Source organism: Talaromyces proteolyticus (assembly GCF_021365285.1).
Source record: "Talaromyces proteolyticus strain PMI_201 chromosome Unknown BGW36scaffold_9, whole genome shotgun sequence".
In the NCBI taxonomy this organism is placed as follows: Eukaryota; Fungi; Ascomycota; class Eurotiomycetes; order Eurotiales; family Trichocomaceae; genus Talaromyces; species Talaromyces proteolyticus.
In genome coordinates, this window is record NW_025764285.1 from 1,201,804 (window position 1) to 1,213,228 (window position 11,425).

General features: G+C 47.7%; 6 protein-coding genes across 6 annotated transcripts; 3 read left to right on the top strand and 3 right to left on the bottom strand.

Annotated features, from left to right (window-relative positions):
- Window positions 1-16: 16 nt before the first annotated feature.
- Window positions 17-1,878, top strand: BGW36DRAFT_384044 (putative transcriptional regulator). The gene is made up of 4 exons (XM_046216749.1): window positions 17-559; window positions 623-1,574; window positions 1,632-1,709; window positions 1,758-1,878. The coding sequence occupies exons 1-2, from the start codon at window positions 302-304 to the stop codon at window positions 1,427-1,429; spliced, it is 1,065 nt and encodes a 354-aa protein (XP_046069629.1). The 5' UTR covers window positions 17-301; the 3' UTR covers window positions 1,430-1,574; window positions 1,632-1,709; window positions 1,758-1,878.
- Window positions 1,488-2,160, bottom strand: BGW36DRAFT_429982 (uncharacterized protein; the record flags this gene model as incomplete). The annotated part of the gene is made up of 3 exons (XM_046220772.1): window positions 1,488-1,574; window positions 1,632-1,709; window positions 2,023-2,160. 3 exons carry the CDS (start codon window positions 2,158-2,160, stop codon window positions 1,488-1,490), a joined length of 303 nt encoding a protein of 100 aa, XP_046069630.1.
- Window positions 1,880-5,191, top strand: BGW36DRAFT_384046 (vesicle coat complex AP-1/AP-2/AP-4, beta subunit). Its single transcript, XM_046216750.1, has 7 exons — window positions 1,880-2,282; window positions 2,346-2,366; window positions 2,431-2,562; window positions 2,614-3,820; window positions 3,870-4,154; window positions 4,175-4,230; window positions 4,284-5,191. Exons 1-7 carry the CDS (start codon window positions 2,206-2,208, stop codon window positions 4,756-4,758), a joined length of 2,253 nt encoding a protein of 750 aa, XP_046069631.1. The 5' UTR covers window positions 1,880-2,205; the 3' UTR covers window positions 4,759-5,191.
- On the bottom strand, window positions 5,192-6,887 carry BGW36DRAFT_384048 (putative tubulin-specific chaperone c). The gene is made up of 4 exons (XM_046216751.1): window positions 6,535-6,887; window positions 6,315-6,475; window positions 5,535-6,257; window positions 5,192-5,465 (listed from the first exon to the last, which is right to left on the bottom strand). Exons 1-4 carry the CDS (start codon window positions 6,650-6,652, stop codon window positions 5,259-5,261), a joined length of 1,209 nt encoding a protein of 402 aa, XP_046069632.1. The 5' UTR covers window positions 6,653-6,887; the 3' UTR covers window positions 5,192-5,258.
- On the bottom strand, window positions 6,888-9,213 carry BGW36DRAFT_384053 (pyruvate decarboxylase). The gene is made up of 5 exons (XM_046216752.1): window positions 9,004-9,213; window positions 8,869-8,949; window positions 7,570-8,803; window positions 7,300-7,513; window positions 6,888-7,249 (listed from the first exon to the last, which is right to left on the bottom strand). The coding sequence occupies exons 1-5, from the start codon at window positions 9,095-9,097 to the stop codon at window positions 7,160-7,162; spliced, it is 1,713 nt and encodes a 570-aa protein (XP_046069633.1). The 5' UTR covers window positions 9,098-9,213; the 3' UTR covers window positions 6,888-7,159.
- Window positions 9,214-9,395: 182 nt separating this feature from the next.
- BGW36DRAFT_384057 (chaperonin 10-like protein) lies at window positions 9,396-11,003 on the top strand. Its single transcript, XM_046216753.1, has 3 exons — window positions 9,396-10,343; window positions 10,411-10,765; window positions 10,822-11,003. Exons 1-3 carry the CDS (start codon window positions 9,690-9,692, stop codon window positions 10,866-10,868), a joined length of 1,056 nt encoding a protein of 351 aa, XP_046069634.1. The 5' UTR covers window positions 9,396-9,689; the 3' UTR covers window positions 10,869-11,003.
- The last annotated feature ends 422 nt before the right edge of the window (window positions 11,004-11,425 follow it).

Consider the following 11,425-nt stretch of genomic DNA (forward strand, 5'->3'; position numbering starts at 1 on the left):
AAGAATATCGAAGGATTAATAATGTCCCCATTCGGCATCGTGCCGAGCTCGCGCGCTGATTGGGTGGCGGCGAATGATGAGGTCATGTTGTCTAGCCCAATCGCGCCTGCCTTATCCGTCAAAAAAGGGCCTGCCAATTACTTTCGTCGTCTGATTCACGCGACAGGACTCGCTATACGCGTGTTTTCCATCGAAAGATATATTAGCAGGAATATACTGATACGCCATTGTTGTCGGATTACTATTTGCTTGTGCACGTGCTCAGCAAGACTTGCGATTGAACGATTTCTTCAAAAACGAGATGGCGCCTCGATATGCTTTACAAGAGAGTTCCGACGAAGAAGCGGGCGATGAAATGAGTAACATCCATTCCGACGAACGCCTTGCAAAGGGGTTACGTGACACTGTCGCAAGAGTGTATGAGTCCGGCAACCTGCAAGAGTTGACTGTTAAGCGTGTGAGGTTAGCAACGGAGACCGCGTTGGGTTTAGAAGAGGGCTTTTTTAAGGGGCATGAACAATGGAAGGCGAAGAGTGAGACAATTATCAAGGAGGAAGCAGTATGTCTATATGGTTGTTGCAAGGTGGCTATCTTAGCTAACCGCATCTTTTGTGCTGTACAGGCAGCGCAGGATATTGCGCAAGAGAGTAATGTGGTTCCGAAACCAAAACCTACAGATACACGAAATAAAAACACGGTGAAGAAAACACCTAAACAAGATCCAGAGGATCTACAATCGGCGAGGAAACGTCGGAAAATCACGAAGACTGTAGAAACAGATGACGAGCTGTCAACTCATGAAGACAACAGGCCGGACGTCGCAGACGCTTTCAAACCATCCAAGCCGATATCGGCAGAAACAGTAGATGAAACCTCAGTATCTGACAGTTCTGAAGAGCACGAAGTCCACCCAGCACCTAGTAGAGGAGCTATTGTCGACCAGGAAGGGTCGGAAAGTGAAATGTCAGTCGTTCTTGATGAGCCCGCCCCCGAGCCGAAGAAACGGCGAGAGAAGAGCACCGATTCTGCTCCCAAAAAAGGCAAAGCGAAGGCAGCTGCAAAACCCAGTACCGAATTAGACCCAGACACGGCGGAAATAAAGCGCTTGCAAGGATGGCTGATTAAATGTGGAATTCGAAAGATTTGGTCGCGCGAGCTGGCGGCTTACGACACCCCCAAAGCAAAGATCAAACACTTGAAGAGTATGCTGGAAAATGCCGGCATGAAGGGCCGCTACTCCCTTGAAAAGGCACGTCAGATCCGTGAGGGGAGGGAGCTGCTAGCAGACTTGGAGGCTGTGAAAGAGGGCGCGATGATGTGGGGGACTGGCAACAAGAAGGACGACGACGAAGAAAAGCCTCGAAGACGGCTCATGAAAGGTCGCCAAAGCCTAGCGTTCCTGTCCGATGACGGCGAGGAAACGGACTAAGAAATGTGTTACATGTACTGGCTTTAGAATTACCAGGTAGACAATCATCAATTGATGTTCATTTATGGATCTTGCCACCACTCATGCGCTGGGCAACCAGACTGAACACGGCAACAGAGGAGATGTAAAACACCAGATTGTAGAACTATTTCGCAGTCAGAGAAATCGCCTTTCTAATAATGTGTCAGTCAAGTAATCTCACGGCAGTTCGGGAGTACTCGTTCTCCTCAGCTTCGGTGCGAGCTTCGACGAAGAGACGTCGTAGATTAGGGAGATTCGCCTGCAGCATGTCAGAAACGAGTTACCAAGAATACAATCATATATCTACCATCTTCCAATGTATTGTGCCTATAGGGCTGGGTGTGCAGAATCAGGGGTAGGATTGCGAGTTGGTGAATTGATGAAATGGCGGGCGGTGAGGCGGATCGCCAGTCAACTAAGCTCTGATCGGCGGCAGATTGGCTTTGGACACATCCCCCAACTAATAATCTATTGCACTGATAATACCAGACCCAAATTCCCCATTCCTCGCCCACGTTGCATTTCCCTGCTCTATATCCCAGAGGCCGGGAACCCGCCCAGCTCGTACTTACGCAAAAACACACCGGTCCACTCATTTCGACGCTGCAGCATTTGTCCACGATAGCAGCAGCCACCTCCGGAACTGCGCTGACCACCCCGCGGTCTCCTTTTACGGCCGGTTCACAACTCTTCTTTGCTTTAATCACCATTGCGGAGGCGCGACTTGGTCGCTGCTGAAGCACTCTCTCTCAGGCATGGCTGTCAACCGATTAAGGAGCGCCTTTGCGGTGCCCAGGAAGGGCGAGACCTTTGAATTGAGGTCTGGTTTAGTGTATGTTTTTTGTCGGGCACTGGAAAACTGGAGGTGATGACGCTAACGCAAAGTCTTTGACAGATCACAATATGCATATGAACGGTATATACCATCCATTCTTCCGTTGTTGTCGTGTCCGCAAAGACGGTGCTGATAGGCGCCACAGAAAAGAAGCAATCCAGAAGACCATCATGGCGATGACTTTGGGTAAGGACGTCTCGGCACTATTCCCGGATGTTTTGAAAAACATTGCGACCACCGATCTGGATCAGAAGAAACTCGTATACCTATATCTAATGTGAGGCTTGTTGCTTCCCTTGCGATTCACTATAGCTGATTGTCGTGTCAGGAATTACGCCAAATCGCATCCTGATCTTTGCATATTGGCAGTCAACACCTTTGTGCAAGACTCTGAAGATCCTAACCCTCTCATCCGTGCATTAGCAATCAGAACAATGGGATGTATTCGAGTGGAGAAAATGGTGGATTATATGGAGGAACCTTTGAGGAAGACATTACGGGATGAATCTCCTTATGTCCGCAAAACGGCTGCTATTTGCGTCGCCAAACTATTCGATTTGAACCCAGATATGTGTCTTGAAAATGGCTTCCTTGAAATTCTGCAGGAGCTGATTGGGGACCCAAACCCCATGGTCGTCGCTAATTCGGTCACTGCTCTTGCTGAAATCTCAGAAACTGCTCCGGAGACAAGGGCGCTTGGAATTAACTCAACAACCCTTCGAAAACTGCTCATGGCCTTGAACGAGTGTACTGAATGGGGCCGCGTTACGATTCTCAGTTCTCTTGCCGATTTCAAAACTACTGACGTCAAAGATGCTGAACACATCTGCGAAAGAGTAGTCCCCCAATTTCAACACGTTAACGCCAGTGTCGTATTGGCTGCCGTGAAAGTTGTTTTCTTGCATATGCGCTATATCAACGCGGAACTCGCGGCTTCATACTTGAAGAAGATGGCTCCTCCTCTGGTCACTCTTGTCTCGTCGGCTCCAGAAGTCCAATATGTTGCTCTTCGCAACATCGACTTGCTTCTCCAAAAGCAACCGGATATTCTGAGTAAAGAACTTCGAGTATTCTTTTGCAAATATAACGATCCACCCTACGTCAAATTCCAGAAACTCGACATTATGGTACGAATAGCCAATGAGAAGAACGTCGACCAACTCTTGGCTGAGTTGAAGGAGTATGCCCTTGAGGTTGATATGGATTTTGTGCGGAAAGCAGTCAAGGCTATTGGCCAAACTGCAATTAAGATTGAGAGCTCTAGTGAAAAATGCGTCAATACTCTTCTCGACCTAATCAACACCAAGGTTAACTATGTCGTGCAAGAGGCTATTGTTGTCATCCGTGATATTTTCCGCAAATACCCGGGTTATGAAGGCATCATTCCTACATTGTGCAAGTGCATTGACGAACTTGATGAGCCTAATGCTAGGGCTGCGCTTATTTGGATTGTTGGCGAGTATGCAGAGAAGATTAGCAACGCCGGCGATATCCTTGCAGGTTTCGTAGAAGGATTCAATGAGGAATTCACTCAGGTCAGTCTATTTACATCATATTCAAAAATTCGTACCTAACAACCCACAGACGCAACTGCAAATTTTGACGGCGGTGGTCAAGCTTTTCTTGAAGCGTCCCGAGAAGGCCCAAGGCTTGGTGCAGAAAGTCCTCCAGGCTGCTACTGCAGAAAGTGATAACCCTGATATTCGAGATCGAGCATACGTGTATTGGCGACTGCTATCCAACACAACGGAGCCAAATGCCGCCAAGAATGTCGTTCTTTCTCAAAAGCCACCTATTACCACAACAATCCAATCACTACCTCCCGCCTTACTCGATCAGCTCCTAGAAGAACTCTCCACTCTAGCTTCGGTATACCACAAGCCCCCGAGCAGTTCGTCGGTCAAGGACGATTCGGTGCGGATGCAGTACAGAAAGCTGCCATCGAGTGCGTCTATTCCCCTTTCTCATATAAAATCTTCCACTAACCCATTTTACTAGGGAACAACAACAAAACGCCCGCGAAAACCCACTGGCAGCAGCTGCAGCGGCGGCTGCAGTTTCAGGCGGCGCTCCACCAGCCCAATCACAAGCCAACGCCGAAAATCTACTAGATATCGACTTCGACGGCGCAGCCCCAGCCTCAGCACAGAACGAGCCTCCAAGCGGGATGTCCGGGCTGGAAGGCCTCGCCGGAACCCCCGTTCGGACAGGCTCACCAGCAGTATCCGCGCCTCAACAAAGCAACAATCTAGACGACCTCCTTGGTGTATTCGGCAACGGCGGAGACAACACCAATGCTGGCTCATCAAGCAATGCCGCAGCCCTGGGAGGCTTGAGCGGTGGTTTCGGCGATGGCAATGATGACTTGATGAATGGGTTCTCCAGCCTGAACATGTCCGGCAACAACAACCCTACGTCGCCGGGAGCAAATTCTGGAAAGAAGACAAATGAGGATATTCTATCCCTTTTCTAAGCCGAAGCTGATTTACTATTTGTTTTCTTTTATGAATTTTTTTTTTGCGTCATGTTCCTTTCTTTTCTTGTTACTTTCTTCGCCTAATCATTATGATTCATTGCACCAGCCAAAATCAGTTGATTTGAATGGCTGTGGGGTGTCTCTCAACCTATGTATACGAGCATTCGCCACTAACGATAGCAAGTGAGGGAGAAAGCATGGTAGATCTGTGATGAGAAAAGTACAAATTTTATAGATAAATGTCTTGCGTATGGTCTCCATTGAACTTTCAAATGAAGCATCGGTATGAGTAGCTACTGAAATACTACGCTATTTATCGGTTTACTTCTGAGAACATTCGAGGGTACCAGTTGACAGATGAGATTTTCTTGAACCAACACCTAGTTTGAAAGAAAGTGAATTAAATTAATTATACAATTTAGAAAGAATATCTCAAGTATACTATGCATATTCAGTACCACCCCCTCATATCGTTAGTTCTTGTTTGGTGATCAATTTCACTCCCGTAGAACTTTGGTTGCTCGAAGAATATCCTCGAGCGACCAACAAGGACCACCGGGAACCATTTCTGCCCACACCTCTTCAGGGACGGCATCATTGGGGTCGAGGATACTCCAGTTGGGGCTGGGTTCGTGTTTGATCCATTTGAAGTCATCGACTTGATCCCATTTATCGGCGCTTTCGTGATGGTTTTGATCAAGGGCCTTGGGGTGTTAGATTTAGAATGAGGAGGATGCAAGAGGAAGGGGATTTATATCAGATTGCGAACTTACATAGTTTTTGGGGATCCGGCAGAAGCGAATCCGGCTGCAGTCTTCGATGATTGGATTGCTAGTGCAACTCAGATAGACGTCGACGTCGACGCAGTTGTGCATTCGGAATTGTCGGCAGGAGACGACTAGGACGCTATGCTCAACTCCGGTGATATGTGCTGGCCCGTCCACTTGCCCGCTAATAAGGAGACTTTCCTTGACGTCTTTGACCACCAGGCTAGCATAGGGCTTCCCATCATGGGTTGGAATGGACATGTCCACGACACAATGACGCAGAGACGTTATGGAAGCCGGAACAGTCGCTTTTGATGCGGATTCAGGAAGCATGATGTGAAGTCCATAATGCTGGTCTACAGATACCGAGGAGGCGTTCGAGAAAGTAGGCCGGCGGATGTCTGACTTCTTTTCTAGGAGTGAACTAACCTTGCCTTCGTCGAGGATGGCGGGTGAGGAGGTTGGTGCAATTTCTGGCCTTAATTGTAGTTGTTCGACCTCATTCACTGGAGTTGACGAATAGATGGGAGTGGGATTCATAGAAGATTCACGGGAGGAGACATCAGGAGTGAGATAATCAGGAATGGGGTGACGCCCTTGAACAGCGATTTCGGCCGCATCTGACAGTGATATGGCAGAGGGGTTCTTTTTGGTTTTGAATGAAAACTTAGCCCGCGGTTGGACAGCGGCGCGTGTTTCAGTTAGCTTATCCTGTAAAGCTTTGATTGCCTATAAGAGGACAGCTCAGTCAGTGTTTGTCGATAGCAGACTGTTTCTATAACATACCTCGGCATATATCCGCTGATCGTACGTAGGGATATAACTGGACGCATCTTTGATTTCGTTGGAAAGCCTCGAGATGCCTGCTAGGCAATGATCGCTAGCATCTGATCGCTCGCCAGCTACCAAGGACGTATCGGCGAGGCGGTCCATTTGTTCTTGCAAATCTATGGGTAAGCGTTAGCCATGTTGTTCTTATATTATTAAAAGAAAATGATTGACGTACCGGTAATTTCATGTTGGAAATAGCGGAAGAAACGTTCCTTCAAGGAGATATCCGACTTTGCGCTGTCGTCCTTGGTCTCCGGTGGTAGACGGTTCTCTAGAGCTGTTACGTCGGCCATCTTGAGGGTAGGTGGTCAGGTCGGAAGATAGCTTGTCGTTGTCGATAGAAGTAATAGGCTGAGTCTCTTCGAGATGGCTGGTATGTATTGATGACGTCTGATACACAAAGCAACGCAATCAGAGACCGGTGGTGAATATGATTCGCACAAGGAATGTCGTAATAATACACACAAAGCTATAGGTACACCATCCTAGGGGGTGGCATGTCTTTGAGAGACTTGATTGATATGCTGATCACGTTGTCTACTATGGAGGGGTTAACTACTCCTACTTAGTATTAATTACTTCCTGAGGCAGCGAGGCTCGATGACGTCGATTCACCGCGGTGGCCAATCACGGCCCGCACATTCCAGGGAAGCACATGAGCCCTCGCCGAATCGGGCACATCACGTGTTGAATATCTATTTTTATTTTGCATTTTTTATCATGTTTGTTTACACTTCGTCATCATTCATGATAGAACTGGTTTGGCTACTGGCTATGTCTCTTCATCGCAGCGTCGCTACCTAAGCCGCTGCGTTCCTGCTCGCTGCGGCCTCTGCTGTGAGTTTCAGGGCGATGGGAGCGTCGTCTCGAGGCATGAAGATCTCGACTAGCTAATATGCTTTCAGTAATGAATTATATATGTGGTGGAATAGAAGCTAACCTGAAAGACAGAAGATCCGCTGAACTCTGGGCTTGTGAAGAGCGAGTGCAATTCAGCCTTGGTTTTGGCTTGATACGTTTTATATCGACTTTGGCTGCTGGCCCCAAAAGCCTGCACTAGACTGCCATGATGCCATGTTTGAATATCGTTGTATTCATCGTCCCAGCCATGGATATACCGCTCAATAGTGTATCCATCATTGCAAATGACAAATCTAGACTCAGGTTAACAGAAACACCAAGTCTCAGCGATCGACAAATCTATACTGACATGATTGGGTTCAATCCCTGGCGAATCATCGTGCTTACTTCTTGCGCCGTCATTTGGAAACTGCCGTCTCCAACGAAAAGAATGACTCGTCGGTTTCCCACCTCGCGAGCAGCCAAGGTAGCCCCCAAGCAGGCGCCGACGGAGTATCCAATACTTCCCCACAGAACCTGGCTAATCGCAGTAACGCCCTTGGGAAATCTAGTCTCCCAGATTCCGAAATTAGCAGTTCCTGTTTCAGTAATGACAATGTCACCTTCTTGTAGCCAGCTCCCGACCGTTGGCCACAGCCAGGAATGGGTTATTTCCGAGCTATCAGTGTGTATTCCATGAAGTTGTGGAGAAACCCTAGTCGTGAGTATCCTCTCAGGATGAACATTCCACGTCCCCATTCTCTGTATCACCTTTTCCAAAACACCCCGCATCCTAATGTTGGTATATAACGAGTACCGCACCTCGACATGATCGGTATCGAAATTGATAGTGTTCAGCTTACTCGTCCTGTAGGAAAAACCGGTGGTGTTGAAGTCAGATTTGAGCGGTCCGATGCTGAGGATGAGATCGGCAGATTCAACTCGATCAGTTACTCCTTCATTAGAGCCATTACCAGCATATACACCACCAAAATTGGGGAGTGTTTCATCAACTGCTCCCCTCCCCATGGGTGCGACGAAGGTTGGTAGTCCTGACTTCTGGATTAACTCGTGCACGACGTCAAGTGCATCGTGTCTAGCTGCCCCAGCATCAACCAAGATGACCGGGTTTTTGGCAGCCTGAAGATATCTGAGCACGACATCTACCACATACTCCTCTTTGGCGGGGTCATTCGGCGGCGGGTCCAAGTCGATTGGTTGTGCTAGTTTTTTTCCATCAATTTTCTGCTGCACCATATCCGTTGGCAAGGCTATATACACCGGTCTACTTTCGACCCAACACTGACGCAGTGCATGGTCAATAAGACTAGGCGCTCGGTGGGGATCCGTAATTCTAACATTGCAAATCGATAGTTTGGCACTGATATCAGCAAACACGTAGTAATCGCCATTACCGAGTGTGTGATGCAACAACATGCCGTCCCGCTGGGACGCAGTACTAGGTTGTCCGACAATATGAACAAGAGGGACATGTTCTGAATATGCTCCCGCAATTGCATTTAGGGCTGACAGCTCGCCGACGCCGAATGTAGTCACCATTGCTGATATGCCTTTGACTCTGGCGTATGCGTCAGCAGAGTAGCCTGTCTTGTATCAGTCTAACAGTCCATATCAACCATCTACTCCAATCTTGGAACTGAGGTTTTACCGGCGTTTAGTTCATTGCAATTTCCGACCCATTTCAGGCCGGCTTTGGGCAGGTAATCGAGAGCGACAAGATTATAGTCTCCTGTTCCCGTTTCTCGTCAGTTTCATAATCATAGTGTAGTATAGAAAGGCGAACCTGGAACTCCTTGCACTGTCCGTATGCCTAATTGATACAGTCGTGTGAACAGATATTGTGCGACATCGACTGGATGTTCTAGTTCTGACGCCATTTTTGGTTTACAACATGTATTCTGATAATTGAGCTGTGGTAATTAATGAGAAGAACAGGGTTTTTAAATCATTATCACAAGCAAATTAAATATCGTAGATATTCTCGATTTTCTAGAATCAAATAGTTGACGTCAGCGCCTGATTAATCGGATGGCCTGATGTGACATTGGTTGATTGCATGACAATCAATCGATGAACGAATTACATACAACCAATATTGTGTACATTTATTAATAACTGATCAGTAATATTGTCCGCTAGCTAATATTCGGATATAAATCGCTAACATCTGCTGATATTTCTGTGGCTAATTTCTGTGGCAAATCATTGCTTTCTCAACTCTACATGCGTTGGTTTATCCCGTCATGTATGAAATACATGTCCATCATACGATCCCACCCAACCCAAGTGTTATTCAGTGGCTTAAATTTTCTTCTTGATTTTGGGATAGAAACATATGATCTGCTCATAGGAATAGATATAATATTCTATTAATTTCTCCCAATTCCTGAAGCACTTATCCCTTACCACCCCCAACATTTGAATACAGTGCACGCTTTTTCTTAATAATTAATATCAGCACGATCCAAAATGACTCAACTACCCGAAACTCAATGGGCACAAGTAATCGAGAGACCTGGCTCTGGAGTCGTCTACAAACGAATCCCCGTCCCCAAACCCGGGCCCGACGAAGTCCTCGTCAACATCAAATACTCAGGCGTCTGCCACACAGATCTACACGCCCTGAAAGGGGACTGGCCACTCACAGCCAAGTCACCGTTAGTAGGTGGCCATGAGGGCGCAGGCGTCGTAGTCGCGAGAGGCAGCCTTGTCACTGACGTCGAAATCGGCGAGCATGCTGGCGTAAAGTGGCTTAATGGGTCATGTCTTGCCTGCGAATTCTGTCGTCAATCCGACGAACCACTGTGCGCCAATGCCTTACTTTCGGGGTATACCGTAGATGGCACGTTTCAGCAATATTGTGTTGCTAAAGCAGCGCATATCTCGAGGATCCCGAAAGACGTTCCCCTAGACGCTATTGCTCCTATTCTATGTGCGGGAATCACGGTCTACAAAGGGTTAAAGGAGTCAGGGCTCAGGCCTGGGCAGACTGTCGCGATCGTGGGAGCTGGTGGTGGATTGGGGTCGCTCGCTCAGCAGTATGCAAAGGCAATGGGGCTGCGAATCATTGCCATTGATGCAGGAGAGGAGAAAGAGAAGATGTGCCGAGAACTAGGGGCAGAAGTATACTATCAATCTTATATTCTCAATGAGAAATCGCTATATCAATTGATACTAATCAAGGGCTTAGGTATACGTTGACTTCTCAAAAAGCAAAGATCTCGTCCACGACGTCCAGGCCGCGACCAAAGACGGCTTTGGACCGCATGCCGTTCTCCTACTTGCCGCCTCAGAAGGGCCATTTCAGCAAGCAGCAAGCTATGTTAGACCTCGCGGCTCACTCGTCGCTATTGGATTGCCGGGAAATGCGTACCTCAAAGCTCCTGTTTTCAGCACTGTTGTGCGGATGATAAATATCAAGGGCAGTTACGTCGGAAACCGACAGGATGGGGATGAAGCGATTGAGTTTTTCACGCGTGGTCTAATCAATGCGCCGTTCAAAACGGTTCCGCTGTCGGAGCTAGGGGATGTGTTCGAGGCAATGGGTGAGTTTCCTTTCTTCTTCGGTTATACTTTGGATAGTGACTGAGTGGTGATCTAGAACAAGGCAAAATCGCCGGGCGTTATGTGCTGAAAATGCCCGAGTAGGAGGAATTATGACTGGATTTACTTTACAAAACAAATAAATGAATATCAATCAATTGATTGATGTGACAAATAAGAGCCTCTAATTTCTAGGTAGCATATTAATAAATAAATAATAGTTTATGATCAGATGCCAAACCTTGTGACAGTGTGGTAAGGGATGACGCTCCGACAAGCCCGGGACAACGTAATAATTCACCGTCGTGCCTTGCAGCGAGCCCCCCTGCATGGAATGCTCATCCACCAACAATGAGCCCAACCATAATTATTAGAGATAGTCATGCACTTACGTATAGCGGCGGCAATTGCGGTCGAGATCCCGCTTGGGTGCAGTAATGGGTGGCCAAGAGGGGTTAAGGTGGACACGAGATGCTTGAAGTAGATCTGTTTACAACGCAACTGAGGCAGGAAACACCAAGTCAATAGAGCAACGCAGGAAAGGGGCGCTCTGCATCCCTGGTTCGTCCATTCCTGCTCGCACAGAGAGAGATCAGCAGCGAGGCCCGGAAGGAGCACAAGCCTTCCAAGATATACCTGCATACTTCGCTGCCAGCGGGTCT